Raw genomic sequence first — 18244 nt, 5'->3', positions numbered from 1 at the left:
TGGGAATTTCACAAGAAAAACAATGATGTGCTTGGTTTTAACATAATTTTATTCTTTCATTAGTTATTTACAAGTTTCTCTTTGTTTACAGCCATTGACATGTCGTCGAGGTTAACACGTGAGGAGCGGAGAGAAATTTTGTTGATGTCTGGTGAACACAGTAACCGGGTCATTGCAGCAGATTTCAATGCAAGACACCCTACAAGACCCCCCCCCCATCTCCCATGCTACAGTCAGCAAAGTGCTTGCTAAGTTTCGTGAAACTGGTTCAGTGTTGGATTTGCCAAAATGTGGACGCATGAAATCTGTCACTAATGAAGAAACATCAGTGGCTGTCCTAGCTTCATTCAGCAAGAGCCCACAGCGTAGCACTCACCGCATGTCACTGGAGAGTGGCATTAGTCGAACATCCCTTCTGCGGATATTAGCTACTCACAAATGGCACCCTTACAAACTCCAGCTACTGCAGCATCTCAACAAGGATGACCCAGATTGGCGCACTGAATTTGCAGAATGGGCAAAACAAAAATTGGAACAGGACCCTCAGTTTACGCAGAAGATTTTGTTCAGTGATGAGGAAACTTTTACTTGAATGGTGAAGTTAACAAACAAAACCACCGCTATTGGTCTGACACTAACCCACATTGGATAGATCCCTCCAAGACTGTTGGAACACAAAAATTGATGGTATGGTGTGGTATATGGGGTACAAAGATAGTGGGGCCATTCTTCATCAATGGAAACCTCAAGGCCACTGGATATGAAAAATTGCTACATGATTATGTGTTTCCCTCTTTATGTACTGAAGCTGGCACGTTCCCTGAGTTTTTCGAGCAAGATGGTGCACCACCACATTATGGGTGTCAGGTCTGAGCATTCCTAGATGAACAGTTTCCTTGAAAGTGGATTGGTCGTCGTGGGCCAGTTGAATAGCCTCCAAGGTCTCCCGATCTGACCCCCTTAGACTTATATTTGGGGTCATCTGAAGGCAACTGTGAAGATACGAGATGTGCAGCACCTGAAACTATGGATACTGGAAGCCTGTGCTAGCATTTCTCCTGCGGTGTATATAGTAGTATATAGCAGTATATAGAGAAGAGGGTTGCATTGACAATCCAACACAATGGGCAGCACATTGAACACATTTTCACAGTGGTCAGAAACTTGTAAATAACTCATGAAAGAATAAAGTTACGTTAAAACCAAAAACATCATTGTTTTTCCCAATTCCCAATAAGTTTGATGTGTCACATGACCCTCTTCCTATTGAAAAAACTAAAGTTGGATTCAAAATGGCCACCATGGTCATCACCCATCTTGAAAAGTTTCCCCCCCTCACATATACTAATGTGCCACAAACAGGAAGTTAATATCACCAACCATTCCCATTTTATTAAGGTGTATCCATATAAATGGAACACCCTGTATATTTGTTAATAAATAAAGTCCAGCCAAAAATGATGAATAATGTTCCAGCCTCATTGCTGCAGTAGCCAGTCGATAAAAAAACAGCATATCTAGTGAACGTATAATGTGCGCAGCCGGATTTACCAGAGCCGCACACCTTGCACCGCGGCACCAACAGGTATGGGAGACAACCAGAGGGAAACAGGCGCCCATCTGACATTCCCAAGGAACGCACAATGCAGAGGGGGGCGTAAAGGACATCAGAGGTACTATAAATTGCCAGGTTTATAAAAGGTACTATTTAGTGAGAGGTATAAAAATATTTTAGTGGACGTGATACCATATTTATACAAATATTTCTATGCCAATTTTACAGGTATGTAACTATGGTATTATCTAGAAATATTCCCAATTAAAAAAAGACCATTTTTAAATCAGAAAAAAAGCTCAGGGACAGGTACTGATATCTGTGAATCCAGTACATGAAATAGGGAAGATGGTTTGAACAAATACATTCGTAGGGGACAAACTTTCTTTTTCTACTTACTATTCACGACTCCACACATGAAGAGGAGATGAATATTGAAGAAAAAAGAAATTCTCTTTCGATAATCGACAACACAAAAGCAGGGGTCTCCATTTCTGTACCATTTCTAAAGCCACTTCTTCCAAGGAAACACATGATAACCACAAGAGCTTTAATACACTGTGCTGCTGAACTGAGCACACTAATTTCCCCACCATCACTAAGCCCTTTCTGTACAAAGTATATTAATATATGTACTCCAGGAAAGAACACTGCACAGGATTTAATTGCTTTTTCATCCCCCATCATCACCCCAGCAACCCCTCCTTCCCCTTTTTTAGAGGTATAACAAAAAAGAGATACAGCGCTCCATGGTGTATTAAAAGATAAACCTGTAGGGTATGTATAATGGTATAAGTTTACAGCTCACCTACGATGGTTGTGTATACACAAACACAACGATGGTGTGCACATATAGTTGTGGTGTCCGCAGCCGACCAGTCTGGCATGGAAATAGAAAGAAGTGCTTCAAAGAGGAACACCGGTCTGAGTGTGGCACTGGACACAAAGGATCACACGAATGGATAAAAGCAATGGTAGTTTATTCTCCCATCATTTGCATGATGGGAGAATAAACTACCATTGCATTTATCCATTAGTGTGATCCTTGGTGTCCAGCGCCACACTGACTGGTGTCCCTCTTTGAAGCACTTCTTTCTTTTTTAGAGGTAGCTCCACTAGCAGCTGTAAAACTGAAAACTATCACAGACTTTTTTCCGGCCAAAGCTGCAAAAAGAAAACTTGAAGAGGCAGAAGAGGGGGAACAACCAAAAAAACAAGGAAGAATGCTGAAGAAAAATTAAAGCCGGTTCATTCTGACAAAATGCCAAAAAACCCAACATCAATCCGAAGTTGTCTACAACTAAAATCTTTAACTTATCCCAACACATTCTCAATGCTGGAGAAACCTCATTATTACGAAAGGGCTTACCGTACTGCCCACTTTACAATAAAATGTTTTTTTATTTTTTTATACTTGCACCAATTCACACGACCTCTTACATTGCAGCGTCATTTTTTACTACCTAATAATAATCCCGAGATCATTCATGCAGAGGATCCTTTACCAGGAGTTCACCCCGATGTAAAAACAAAATCCCGATTTTACCCTACTATAAGCCAGGGGCATTTTTTTTAAAACATTCCACAAACTTGTGGCAGATGATCTTCATGAATTTCCAGAAGTGGTACCTTACCACTCCAAGGAAGGTCACTTAACCAGAGATGAAAGAAAGCTCTGAAAACACTCAAAGGAGAATACAAATATTATAATCCGACCCGCCGATAAGGGGATTGTTATTCAAGATTTCTATGATTATGAAAAAGAAGCTTGGAATATTTTGGGGGACCTCACCTACTATGAACAAACTGATGGGGATCCTTTCCCTCAACTCCAGCGAATGATTTTAAAACTTTGTTAATGATGGCTTCACAAGAAAACTTCTCTCCAAAAAAGAAAAAAAGTTTTTTATTTATTCCCAATCCAAATGTCCCTTTTTTATTATTGTGGTGCTGGGAGAGTAACGGTGACTGGGGTGTTGCAGTGGTAGTGTAGGGTCTGGTGGTATCAACCCTTGAATGTCGTGACACCAGGGTGAGGTTTCCTCAATAGTAATGTTCCTACCACCAACCGTCCCACAAAAATAACAGAATGTCCACAGCAGATTTTAGGAATAAACTGAAGAAACTTTATTTGCAGAATTTATGAAAGTCTTTAACATAACAGTCTCTTAAGAGTGAACCGGGATACAGGTTCGTCACAGGTTTGCTGAGGCTTGGAAGCAAAGAGCTTTTATGCAGGCCACTGTGCTACTAATTTAGAAGATTTGAGCTGGTAGTAGTCACACAGGATTTGATAGATGGAGCTTTGAGTAACTCAGTGGCTGCAGGTTCTTAGGCTTTGGGCCTAGTTGAATTGAATTGATGCTGATGAGATGCTTGTGTTTCTTGATAGTACAGGAACAAGAGACCAAGAGAGCGAATTGATTGACTACAGCCCTTTATATAATAAGGGGCTGGACTAAGCTCATTGGTCAGCAAACTTGTAAGATATGAACCCAGTGAACTCTGGGTACATCTCATGACCTCTAAGGTCCTTGAACATTCTATACATCACAACCGTATATCATATGACCACTAAGGTCCTGTACATATATTCTCTATACATTAAATATAAACACACTTTACATGAGGCGACCAAGGATAAGCCCTGCAGGAAAGCCCTATATGAATGGAGTGACTCTAGCTGAGGGGACTTTAGACAAGGGACAGGAACAGGTCCTGTACCGGGACACCACATTATCAACTGCCCAAAGTTCATAAGGACGAGACACACCGTCCCGGATGTCCCATTATCTCAGGGATCATTAGCCCTACTAGTAATATCTCACAATATCTGGACTTCATACTGCAACCCTAAGTACAAGAACTATCAAGTTACTTGAAAATACTGACGATCTTATCCTTCTTCTAACAAACTATATATGGGAGGACAATATGATATTTTTAACTATGGACATGTACACAAATATAGATCACAGCCTTGGAATTCAAAGTGTGCAGTCCTTTTTAGAAAACAACCCAAAAATCCGCCTTGAACAAATGTTTTTTCTAGTTCAGTGCCTCAAACTAATTTTAAAGAACTATTTTTTTTTTAACTTTCAACGGGATGACATACCATCAAATTTAAAGGCACAGCGATGGGGACCCGGGTGGCCCCTTCATATGCAAACCTTTTTATGGGATGTTTCGAGAAGGATTAGATTACCTCAAATCCTCTGTTTCAAGATCATGCAATTGTCTACAGAAGATAAATTGATGATTTGTTTGTCTTATGGAAAGGCAACTCCGAACAAATAGATGGATTTATTAAACAGCTGAATGATAATAATTGGGGCTTATTCTTGACCCCTAACTACTCTATGAGTTCTATTGAATTCTTGGATCTACTCATTTCCCACGTCTGCACCGAAATAGTTACTGCAACATACTTCAAACTGGTGGACTCTATTGGCTAGGTCCCCCTTTTTGAGTGGACACTATCATAAATGGAAAATAAATATTCCCTATGGACAGTTCCGTCGGGTAAGAAAAAATTGTACAAAGAAAGCCACTTTTATAGAACAAGCGGAAATCCTCAAGAATTGTTTCTCAGAAAAAGGCTATCCCAAGGAACTGATTAAAAATGCCTACACTCGGGCAAAAACCCTTACCCAAGAAGATTGCCTACCTGTACTTGTCCACACACAGAATCCGGCTAAAAAGAAAACGGAGGCCATGGAGGGACATGCAGAATGCGAGAAATTAATTACAGCGGACAATAAGAAGGAAAGGACAAAAGCAGAAATAAAGAATAAAGGAGCCAGCAATGACATCTAGGAAAAACTAACAGAAATATAACAACAATTTTATTACAACCTACTCAGGGGGTCATAAGTTGATTCAACGAATTTTGAATAGACACTGGAAAGTTTTAAAATCTGACCCATACCTAGGGAATCTACTGCCTGTGAAACCAAGAATCCCTTTCCAGAGAGCCCCTTCCCTATGTAATATTATTGCCCCATGCCACATAAAAAGACAAACCAGTAATACCTCCACAAGCACCCCTGGTTTTTCCAAGAAGTGTTTTTTTAAATGTGGCACACCGAGGTGCCTCTTCTGTTCCTACATTAAACATCAAAGTAGCCGCTTTTCTAGTACATATACGCTTGAACAATACACTATTAAATCTCATATGAATTGCCAATCATCATACATTATATATTTGATAACATGCAAATGCGGCAAACAATAAGTCGGACGTACGACCCCGCAATTACATCAGCGTTTAAATCAACACTGGAGTAACATTAAAAAAAGGGTTTCTAAATCACAGGCTCTCCCGATAAATGGCCCAATCCCCCAAAAAAGAGGAGCAAAATATAATTTCTGTCATGCCTATAGAACACATCCCTCCATCAGTCCAGAATAGATTTGAGGTACTATCTAGGAAGGAAATGTATTGGATCTATACCCTGCATTGATTACAGCCATTTGGTTTAAATTAAGCTACTGAATTAGTTTGTTAGTAAAGTGCCTACAAACTAGTTATAGTAGTATTATATATGCTCTTATGATATACCTTTAGGTTGCACAATTTAATTTATTCATTCTGGTTTTATATGCCTTTTGTTTGGCCTGAAGTATAACTAAAAAAAAAAAAAAAAAAAATCAATCTGTTAAACTGTCACATCAAAATAGCACCTCTTATAACTCCATGTATTGTGATCTCGTTTCCGAAAGAAAGTTTGTCCCCATATGAATGTATTCGTTCAAACCATCTTCCTTATTTCATGTACTGGATTCACTGATATCAGTACCTGTCCCTGAGCTTTTTTTTAATTGGGAATATTTCTAGATGATACCATAGTTACATACCTGTAAAATTGGCATAGAAATATTTGTATATTAAATATAAAAAATATTTTTATACCTCTCGCTAAATAGTACCTTTTATAAACCTGGCAATTTATAGTACCTCTGATGTCCTTTTCGCCCCTCAGCATTGTGCGTTCCTTGGGAATGTCAGATGGGCGCCTGTTACCCTCTGGCTGTCTCACATACCTGTTGGTGCCGCGGTGCAAGGTGTGTGGCTTTGATAAATCCGGCTGCGCACATTATACGTGCACTAGATATGCTGTTTGTTTATCGACTGGCTACTGCAGCAATGAGGCTGGAACATTATTCATCATTTTTGGCTGGACTTTATTAACAAATATATATTTCAAATACAGTGATTTTATAATACCCAATTGTGAATCAAGTTTTTATTTTATGCTGTTCTACAAAGGATGTATTGTTATTGCTTTTAATATGTTTGTTACATGCTAACCCTACACTCACTGCCTGGAAGATAATGTTATTACAGTTCCAGGTGCAGCTAACCTCTCCCAACTCTGATGCCTTGTGTTCTGTCAGAGTACACAGCATCTGCACAACATAGCAAGGTTTGGTTTATTTCATTGAACGTGCATCCTCCGATGTCCAATATGATCCATTATAACCCTGGCTTTCCTCTCTTTACAAGCAGTATGGGTCTTTCTGCATTGTCATATATGTCACTGGTGTCTGGGGAAAAATACATTAGGATCAACAAGAATTAAAGATCAATAAAAACTTTTATTGTTTCAGGAATCTGCACAAACCGACAGGAAGGGAAATTCTGCTACAAATGATTGGAGCGGTCAATGCAAAAACCGCACTGTTCTACCGATAGATAAATAATCCTTCTCATAATTTATGATATGTGGATATTCTCCACATAGTAGCCGGCCTTTATGGTCAAGAAAACACTGTACTGTCTGCACTGCACTTTAAAGTCTGAATAATGGATAAAATTGATCACTTCTGCCATGTAGACCTCAGTCCATAAAAAGCTCTTCTCACAGGAACAAGTCCAGGTTGGTCAACCCCTGCAAATAAAATAGGAAAAATTACCATCAGACATCACAATAGACATGAAAATATCATGAATCCTGACCCAGAGCTCTTCTCTACCAATGTCATGGCCACCAGAGACCATCTTAACCCGCACATATATAGTTCGTACGGTTGAAAAAAAGACATATGTCCATCAAGTTCAACCAGGGAAATAGAACCAGGGAAATAGAACCATTAATAAAGAATAACAAAGAAACTAGTGACTCAGCCACATTGGTTACAAATTGGAAGAGTGGCCATGTTTGGAGGGTCTATTGTCAGGGAAATCAACTGGTATGAGAAACGAACTGTAGGCTATGTTCACGTGACCTAAAATGTGCGGAATGTCCGCACGTACTACACAACTGGACATTCCACACATTTGCATGATCTGCAAGTGCTAGCACCACTCAGAACTACACCGTCTCAATAGACTGCAATGTATTTCCAAGCAGAATCGGCAGAAACAAACCGTTTGCACACTGCAATAGAATCCCATTGAAACGTATTCCGAGCTGAATTTTTAAGGTGGTTTATGCTCAAAATTGCGCTGTACGAAGCCTTAAGGTGTCGAACACATTAGACTTATCTTTCCGTGTACACAAGGATTGGGCAGTTGAGAATTGACAGAGGGGTAAGGCTGAAACTTATACTATTTAAAGTGAGAACAAACATATGCATGGCCGACCTAAGCGTGCATGTGTACGAGGTAAGCTTAATGAGAATTTGGATGGCAGCTACTGCATCACCAGGGTCCTGGATTTAAACCCCCATAAGGAACATCTACATGGATTTTGTAGGTTCTTGTTCTCTGGATTCTTACCATACTTCAAACACATTCTGAAGGATCCTCTCTTCTGAGGGTGTACTATAGAGATATAGGGGAGCAGGAGCCTCTCTTCTGAGGGTGTACTATAGAGATATAGAGGAGCAGGAGCCTCTCTTCTGAGGGTGTACTATAGAGATATAGAGGAGCAGGATCCTCTCTTCTGAGGGTGTACTATAGAGATATAGGGGAGCAGGATCCTCTCTTCTGAGGGTGTACTATAGAGATATAGGGGAGCAGGATCCTCTCTTCTGAGGGTGTACTATAGAGATATAGGGGAGCAGGATCCTCTCTTCTGAGGGTGTACTATAGAGATATAGAGGAGCAGGATCCTCTCTTCTGAGGGTGTACTATAGAGATATAGGGGAGCAGGGTCCTCTCTTCTGAGGGTGTACTATAGAGATATAGGGGAGCAGGATCCTCTCTTCTGAGGGTGTACTATAGAGATATAGAGGAGCAGGATCCTCTCTTCTGAGGGTGTACTATAGAGATATAGAGGAGCAGGATCCTCTCTTCTGAGGGTGTACTATAGAGATATAGAGGAGCAGGATCCTCTCTTCTGAGGGTGTACTATAGAGATATAGTGGAGCAGGATCCTCTCTTCTGAGGGTGTACTATAGAGATATAGAGGAGCAGGATCCTCTCTTCTGAGGGTGTACTATAGAGATATAGAGGAGCAGGATCCTCTCTTCTGAGGGTGTACTATAGAGATATAGAGGAGCAGGATCCTCTCTTCTGAGGGTGTACTATAGAGATATAGAGGAGCAGGATCCTCTCTTCTGAGGGTGTACTATAGAGATATAGGGGAGCAGGATCATCTCTTCTGAGGGTGTACTATAGAGATATAGGGAGCAGGATCCTCTCTTCTGAGGGTGTACTATAGAGATATAGGGAGCAGGATCCTCTCTTCTGAGGGTGTACTAAAGAGATATAGGGAGCAAGATCCTCTCTTCTGAGGGTGTACTATAGAGATATAGATGAGCAGGATCCTCTCTTCTGAGGGTGTACTATAGAGATATAGAGGAGCAGGATCCTCTCTTCTGAGGGTGTACTATAGAGATATAGGGGAGCAGGATCCTCTCTTCTGAGGGTGTACTATAGAGATATAGGGGAGCAGGATCCTCTCTTCTGGGGGTGTACTATAGAGATTTAGAGGAGCAGGATCCTCTCTTCTGAGGGTGTACTATAGAGATATAGAGGAGCAGGATCCTCTCTTCTGAGGGTATATACTATAGAGATATAGGGAGCAGGATCCTCTGTTCTGAGGGTGTACTATAGAGATATAGAGGAGCAGGATCCTCTCTTCTGAGGGTGTACTATAGAGATATAGGGGAGCAGGATCCTCTCTTCTGAGGGTGTACTATAGAGATATAGAGGAGCAGGATCCTCTCTTCTGAGGGTGTACTATAGAGATATAGGGGAGCAGGATCCTCTCTTCTGAGGGTGTACTATAGAGATATAGGGGAGCAGGATCCTCTCTTCTGGGGGTGTACTATAGAGATATAGAGGAGCAGGATCCTCTCTTCTGAGGGTGTACTATAGAGATATAGAGGAGCAGGATCCTCTCTTCTGAGGGTATATACTATAGAGATATAGGGAGCAGGATCCTCTGTTCTGAGGGTGTACTATAGAGATATAGAGGAGCAGGATCCTCTCTTCTGAGGGTGTACTATAGAGATATAGTGGAGCAGGATACTCTCTTCTGAGGGTGTACTATAGAGATATAGAGGGGCAGGATCCTCTCTTCTGCGGGTGTACTATAGAGATATAGTGGAGCAGGATCCTCTCTTCTGAGGGTGTACTATAGAGATATAGGGGAGCAGGATCCTCTCTTCTGAGGGTGTAGTATAGAGATATAGAGGTGCCGGATCCTCTCTTCTGAGGGTGTAGTATAGATATATAGAGGAGCAGGATCCTCTCTTCTGAGGGTGTACTATAGAGATATAGTGGAGCAGGATACTCTCTTCTGAGGGTGTACTATAGAGATATAGGGGAGCAGGATCCTCTCTTCTGAGGGTGTACTATAGAGATATAGAGGGGCAGGATCCTCTCTTCTGCGGGTGTACTATAGAGATATAGGGGAGCAGGATCCTCTCTTCTGAGGGTGTAGTATAGAGATATAGAGGTGCCGGATCCTCTCTTCTGAGGGTGTAGTATAGAGATATAGAGGAGCAGGATCCTCTCTTCTGAGGGTGTACTATAGAGATATAGAGGGGCAGGATACTCTCTTCTGAGGGTGTACTATAGAGATATAGTGGAGCAGGATACTCTCTTCTGAGGGTGTACTATAGAGATATAGAGGGGCAGGATCCTCTCTTCTGCGGGTGTACTATAGAGATATAGGGGAGCAGGATCCTCTCTTCTGAGGGTGTAGTATAGAGATATAGAGGTGCCGGATCCTCTCTTCTGAGGGTGTAGTATAGAGATATAGAGGAGCAGGATCCTCTCTTCTGAGGGTGTACTATAGAGATATAGAGGAGCAGGATCCTCTCTTCTGCGGGTGTACTATAGAGATATAGGGGAGCAGGATCCTCTCTTCTGAGGGTGTACTATAGAGATATAGGGGAGCAGGATCCTCTCTTCTGAGGGTGTACTATAGAGATATAGGGGAGCAGGATCCTCTCTTCTGAGGATGTACTATAGAGATATAGGGGAGCAGGATCCTCTCTTCTGAGGGTGTAGTATAGAGATATAGAGGAGCAGGATCCTCTCTTCTGGGGGTGTACTATAGAGATATAGGGGAGCAGGATCCTCTCTTCTGGGGGTGTACTATAGAGATATAGAGGAGCAGGATCCTCTCTTCTGAGGGTGTAGTACAGAGATATAGAGGAGCAGGATCGTCTCTTCTGAGGGTGTACTATAGAGATATAGGGGAGCAGGATCCTCTCTTCTGGGGGTGTACTATAGAGATATAGGGGAGCAGGATCCTCTCTTCTGAGGGTGTACTATAGAGATATAGGGGAGCAGGATCCTCTCTTCTGAGGGTGTACTATAGAGATATAGGGGAGCAGGATCCTCTCTTCTGAGGATGTACTATAGAGATATAGGGGAGCAGGATCCTCTCTTCTGAGGGTGTAGTATAGAGATATAGAGGAGCAGGATCCTCTCTTCTGGGGGTGTACTATAGAGATATAGGGGAGCAGGATCCTCTCTTCTGGGGGTGTACTATAGAGATATAGAGGAGCAGGATCCTCTCTTCTGAGGGTGTAGTACAGAGATATAGAGGAGCAGGATCGTCTCTTCTGAGGGTGTACTATAGAGATATAGGGGAGCAGGATCCTCTCTTCTGAGGGTGTACTATAGAGATATAGAGGAGCAGGATCCTCTCTTCTGAGGGTGTACTATAGAGATATAGGGAGCAGGATACTCTCTTCTGAGGGTGTACTATAGAGATATAGGGGAGCAGGATACTCTCTTCTGAGGGTGTAGTATAGAGATATAGAGGAGCAGGATCCTCTCTTCTGAGGGTGTACTATAGAGATATAGTGGAGCAGGATCCTCTCTTCTGAGGGTGTACTATAGAGATATAGAGGAGCAGGATCCTCTCTTCTGAGGGTGTACTATAGAGATATAGAGGAGCAGGATCATCTCTTCGGAGGGTGTACTATAGAGATATAGAGGAGCAGGATCTTCTCTTCTGAGGGTGTACTATAGAGATATAGAGGAGCAGGATCTTCTCTTCTGAGGGTTTACTAAAGAGATATAGGGAGCAGGATCCTCTCTTCTGAGGGTTTACTAAAGAGATATAGGGAGCAGGATCCTCTCTTCTGAGGGTGTACTAAAGAGATATAGGGAGCAGGATCCTCTCTTCTGAGGGTGTACTATAGAGATATAGGGAGCAGGATCCTCTCTTCTGAGGGTATATACTATAGAGATATAGGGAGCAGGATCCTCTCTTCTGAGGGTGTACTAAAGAGATATAGGGAGCAGGATCCTCTCTTCTGAGGGTGTACTATAGAGATATAGAGGAGCAGGATCCTCTCTTCTGAGGGTGTACTATAGAGATATAGGGAGCAGGATCCTCTCTTCTGAGGGTGTACTAAAGAGATATAGGGAGCAGGATCCTCTCTTCTGAGGGTGTACTATAGAGATATAGAGGAGCAGGATCCTCTCTTCTGAGGGTGTACTATAGAGATATAGGGAGCAGGATCCTCTCTTCTGAGGGTGTACTATAGAGATATAGTGGAGCAGGATACTCTCTTCTGAGGGTGTACTATAGAGATATAGAGGGGCAGGATCCTCTCTTCTGCGGGTGTACTATAGAGATATAGAGGAGCAGGATCCTCTCTTCTGGGGGTGTACTATAGAGATATAGAGGAGCAGGATCCTCTCTTCTGAGGGTGTACTATAGAGATATAGGGGAGCAGGATCCTCTCTTCTAAGGGTGTACTATAGAGATATAGGGGAGCAGGATCCTCTCTTCTGAGGGTGTAGTATAGAGATATAGAGGTGCCGGATCCTCTCTTCTGAGGGTGTAGTATAGAGATATAGAGGAGCAGGATCCTCTCTTCTGAGGGTGTACTATAGAGATATAGAGGGGCAGGATCCTCTCTTCTGCGGGTGTACTATAGAGATATAGTGGAGCAGGATACTCTCTTCTGAGGGTGTACTATAGAGATATAGAGGGGCAGGATCCTCTCTTCTGCGGGTGTACTATAGAGATATAGGGGAGCAGGATCCTCTCTTCTGAGGGTGTAGTATAGAGATATAGAGGTGCCAGATCCTCTCTTCTGAGGGTGTAGTATAGAGATATAGAGGAGCAGGATCCTCTCTTCTGAGGGTGTACTATAGAGATATAGTGGAGCAGGATACTCTCTTCTGAGGGTGTACTATAGAGATATAGAGGGGCAGGATCCTCTCTTCTGCGGGTGTACTATAGAGATATAGGGGAGCAGGATCCTCTCTTCTGAGGGTGTAGTATAGAGATATAGAGGAGCAGGATCCTCTCTTCTGAGGGTGTATTATAGAGATATAGAGGAGCAGGATCGTCTCTTCTGAGGGTGTATTATAGAGATATAGAGGAGCAGGATCCTCTCTTCTGAGGGTGTACTATAGAGATATAGAGGAGCAGGATCCTCTCTTCTGAGGGTGTAGTATAGAGATATAGAGGAGCAGGATCCTCTCTTCTGAGGGTGTATTATAGAGATATAGAGGAGCAGGATCGTCTCTTCTGAGGGTGTATTATAGAGATATAGAGGAGCAGGATCCTCTCTTCTGAGGGTGTACTATAGAGATATAGAGGAGCAGGATCCTCTCTTCTGAGGGTGTACTATTGAGATATAGAGGAGCGGCATCCTATCTTCTGAGGGTGTAGTATAGAGATATAGGGGAGCAGGATCCTCTCTTCTGAGGGTGTACTATAGAGATATAGAGGAGCAGGATCTTCTCTTCTGAGGGTGTACTAAAGAGATATAGGGAGCAGGATCCTCTCTTCTGAGGGTGTACTATAGAGATATAGAGGAGCAGGATCCTCTCTTCTGAGGGTATATACTATAGAGATATAGGGAGCAGGATCCTCTCTTCTGAGGGTGTACTAAAGAGATATAGGGAGCAGGATCCTCTCTTCTGAGGGTGTACTAAAGAGATATAGGGAGCAGGATCCTCTCTTCTGAGGGTATATACTATAGAGATATAGGGAGCAGGATCCTCTCTTCTGAGGGTGTACTATAGAGATATAGGGAGCAGGATCCTCTCTTCTGAGGGTGTACTATAGAGATATAGAGGAGCAGTATCCTCTCTTCTGAGGGTGTAGTATAGAGATATAGAGGAGCAGGATCCTCTCTTCTGAGGGTGTACTATAGAGATATAGAGGAGCAGGATCGTCTCTTCTGAGGGTGTATTATATAGATATAGAGGAGCAGGATCCTCTCTTCTGAGGGTGTACTATAGAGATATAGAGGAGCAGGATCCTCTCTTCTGAGGGTGTACTATAGAGATATAGAGGAGCAGTATCCTCTCTTCTGAGGGTGTACTATAGAGATATAGAGGAGCAGGATCCTCTCTTCTGAGGGTGTAGTACAGAGATATAGAGGAGCAGGATCCTCTCTTCTGAGGGTATATTATAGAGATATAGAGGAGCAGGATCCTCTCTTCTGAGGGTGTACTATAGAGATATAGAGGAGCAGGATCCTCTCTTCTGGGGGTGTACTATAGAGATATAGAGGGGCAGGATCCTCTCTTCTGAGGGTGTATTATAGAGATATAGGGGAGCAGGATCTTCTCTGCAGAGAGGGACAGCTAATCCCGAAAATTTACCTGCAATCACTGATACGTTTTCGTTCTTGTTTCTATCACAAGTGAAGTTATCAGAAAGAACCCTATGGTCAGAACTCTTAACCCCCCACCTCTTTTATCTCCTCTTATTCCTTATAGAGTGTAAGCTCCTATGGTCAGGACTTCTCCCTACATCTTACTCCGCCTGATTTTGAGACATTAACCTCTTAAGGACCCATGACGCACAGGTACGTCATGAGTCCAATCCCGTTCTATAATGCGGGGCCACGGCATGGCCCCGCGTCATAGCGGGTCGGGCACGGCCGTTGACCCGGCCTTTGACCCGTGGCTAATAGCACGCAGCACTGATCGCGGTGCCGCGCGCTATTAACCCTTTAGACACGGCGTTCAAAGTTGAACGCCGCGTCTAAAGTGAAAGTAAAACCATGCCGGTTAGCTCAGGTAGCTGTTCGGGATCGCCGCAGCGAAATCGCGGCATCCCGAACAGCTTACATGACAGCCGGAGGGTCCCTACCTGCCTCCATGCTTTCCAATCACTGAATGACTGCTCAGTGCCTGAGATCCAGGCATGAGCAGTCAAGCAGCAGAATCATCGATCACTGGTTTCTTATGAGAAACCACTGATCAATGTAAAAGATCAGTGTGTGCAGTGTTATAGTCTCCTATGGGATAATAATGATCAGTATAAGAGATCAGTGTGTGCAGTGTTATAGTCTCCTATGGGATAATAATGATCAGTATAAGAGATCAGTGTGTGCATTGTTATAGCTCCCTATGGGTTAATAATGATCAGTATAAGAGATCAGTGTGTGCAGTGTTATAGCTCCCTATGGGATAATAATGATCAGTATAAGAGATCAGTGTGTGCATGGTTATAGCTCCCTATGGGATAACAATGATCAGTATAAGAGATCAGTGTGTGCAGTGTTATAGTCTCCTATGGGATAATAATGATCAGTATAAGAGATCAGTGTGTGCAGTGTTATAGGTCCCTATGGGATAATAATGATCAGCATAAGAGATCAGTGTGTGCAGTGTTATAGTCTCCTATGGGATAATAATGATCAGTATAAGAGATCAGTGTGTGCAGTGTTATAGTCTCCTATGGGATAATAATGATCAGTTTAAGAGATCAGTGTGTGCATTGTTATAGCTCCCTATGGGATAATAATGATCAGTATAAGAGATCAGTGTGTGCAGTGTTATAGCTCCCTATGGGATAATAATGATCAGCATAAGAGATCAGTGTGTGCAGTGTTATAGCCCCCTATGGGAGCTATAACACTGCAAAAAAAAAAAAGTGAAATAAAAAAGTGAAGATCATTTAACACCTTCCCTAATAAAAGTTTGATTCACCCCCTTTTCCCATAAAAAAAAAAGTGTAAATAAAACAGCACGGTCAATGGCGTACGCGCAAAAAAATTCCAAAGTCCAAAATAGTGAATTTTTGATTAATAAGTCTTATCAATGCAAAAATGGTATCGCCAAAAACTTCAGATCACGGCGCAAAAAATGAGCCCTCATACCGCCCCATACGCGGAAAAATAAAAAAGTGATAGGGGTCAGAAGATGACATTTTTAAACCTATAAATTTTCCTGCTTGTAGTTATGATTTTTTCCAGAAGTACGACAAAATCAAACCTATATAAGTCGGGGATCATTATAATCATATGGACCTACAGAATAATGATAAGGTGTCATTTTTACCGAAAAATGTACTGTATAGAAACGGAAGCCCCCAAATGTTACAAAATGTTTTTTTTCTTCAATTTTGTCTCACAATGATTTTTTTTTCGTTTTGCCGTAGATTTTTGGGTAAAATGACTGATATCATTACAAAGTAGAATTGGTGGTGCAAAAAATAAGCATCATATGGATTTTTAGGTGCAAAATTGAAAGAGTTATGATTTTTTAAAGGTAAGAAGGAAAAAACGAAAATGCAAAAACGGAAAAACCCTGGGTCCTTAAGGGGTTAAGAAGCTGCCAGGTCTACCATGCAAATGCCTTACCTGCCATGAAGGATTAATGTAGCATCAGATCAGGAAATACATTGAGGGACTTGTAGATTTCCTTTAGGATCAGGAGCGCTGTGTCTTCAGATTCCCTATGAATATGATAAAGAAATAGTTAGTGATCAGATGCTCAGTAATAAGTGGTGTTGGAAGCACCGCCACTTCTAAAGCAGTAAGCGGACACCATGCCCAGGGCACAAGGGGTTAAAACTAAGCGGATTCTTATTGTACCGAAAACATTATGCGCCCACCTCCTGTCCTATAGATAATATGACGGCATTGGCCCTCATTTACTAAGACTGTTGTGTAGGTTTCTTTGTGGGTTTTAATTCCCTACAATTTATTTCCCACGGTATTTACTAAGGTTTCCCGACATTTTCCACTTTCCCTATATTTTGCTTCTTTTACACCTCCTCTGATCTGTCTGGTTTTCCTCAGCTCAAATCCACCACATTTTATGTGGAAACCTTAGTAAATATGTTGTTTTTTTTGTGAAAATGTCGGGAACACGCCCCTTTTCTGAGACCCCCCCTTTCTCCGGCGGTCACGCCCCTTTTTGGGTTTTCTTAGCAAAATGGAGAGTTAGTCGGGTTTTTTCAATTCTGGCGCAAATTCTGGCGCAGACAGAATTTCTGGCACAATGCGACAGATTCTGGCGAACAACCCGACAAAACATGTCGGGTTTGCAATAGTAAATGAGGGCCATTGTGTATTAAAGGGGTTCCATAGAATTCACCATTCACTGGCGCTGCCGGTGGGCTCGTCATACAATTATATCATCTCCAGCCTCAGACTATGAATGTGCAGTAAAACTAGAAAATGGCTGCAGTGTGCACAATGATGCAGCATATGCTAGTGCTCCATAAGGAATAGATAAATTCGGCTTCCACATGTAATGGAGAATCATTGACAAGAGTTCACACCCTGTGTAGCTTCACATTTCCAATACTGGAGTTAGCAATCACTGGTACTGCGACCCAGCCATGTCATGTAGAGTGGACAGCAGCAGAAGCGCTTTACTGCTGCTGTAAATTCCAGGAACACAATGGCCCAGGTGTATCATTAAGCCTAAAACCAAAGAAACCACTAATGACTCAACTTTCTTTTTACCAAAGCTTATTAGGGTAAGAAAGTTGAGCTGTGATTGGTTGTTACAGGCCCCAGACAGATTGAGAAATCCGAGCCAATGTAACTAAACTGATTACACAGACAGTCGTATCACTGAGTAAACAATGCAGGAAAAAGTAAGTGAACCCTTGAATGAAAAAACCTGTATATCCCCTTTAGCACCAAATATCTCTAAATGTTTCCAACAATGAAAAGGAATTTTGGCCCTTACCTCCTTCCATTGTTCCCTTAATGATCACAAGGAGAACGGACCCGACACAGCCCCAAACCATAATGCCTTCCCCATGTTTCACAGCTGTAGGAGGCTTTAACCGGTTGCCGTCTAAGGATGAGCCGGCTAGTCCTGACATGGCAAGCGGTGTATGATGCGAACTTGCTTCATATCGCGCAGCCCCCAGCGGATTCCTGTAGCTGGGGGCCGAGTTTAATAGCTGACAGACAGCTATTAACCCTTTAGATCAACTTTGGCAGCGGAGTCAAAAGGGACATTTAAACTATCCCTGGTGGTCCAGTGCGATCCACTGTGAAGGCAGCCAGAGGGCTTACCTGTCCTCCGACGGCTGTCCCGGCTCTGTTATTGATAGATCCTGG

The 18244-nt window shown here is 42.4% G+C and overlaps 1 protein-coding gene across 1 annotated transcript in view; it reads right to left on the bottom strand.

Annotated features, from left to right (window-relative positions):
- Positions 1-3687: 3687 nt before the first annotated feature.
- SEC23IP (SEC23 interacting protein) overlaps positions 3688-18244 on the bottom strand; it is a 69224-nt gene continuing 54667 nt past the window's right edge. The window contains exons 18-19 of the mRNA XM_056552444.1: positions 16523-16617; positions 3688-7446 (exon numbers count right to left, since the gene is read on the bottom strand). Of these exons, the coding sequence (XP_056408419.1) occupies positions 16536-16617 (82 nt within the window). The 3' untranslated portion in view covers positions 3688-7446; positions 16523-16535. The remainder of the gene's footprint in view (positions 7447-16522; positions 16618-18244) is intronic.

Source organism: Hyla sarda, unplaced genomic scaffold (genome assembly GCF_029499605.1).
Source record: "Hyla sarda isolate aHylSar1 unplaced genomic scaffold, aHylSar1.hap1 scaffold_161, whole genome shotgun sequence".
In the NCBI taxonomy this organism is placed as follows: domain Eukaryota; kingdom Metazoa; phylum Chordata; class Amphibia; order Anura; family Hylidae; genus Hyla; species Hyla sarda.
Note: the sequence above shows the minus strand (reverse complement) of the source record. Positions and strands in the feature narration are given on the sequence as shown.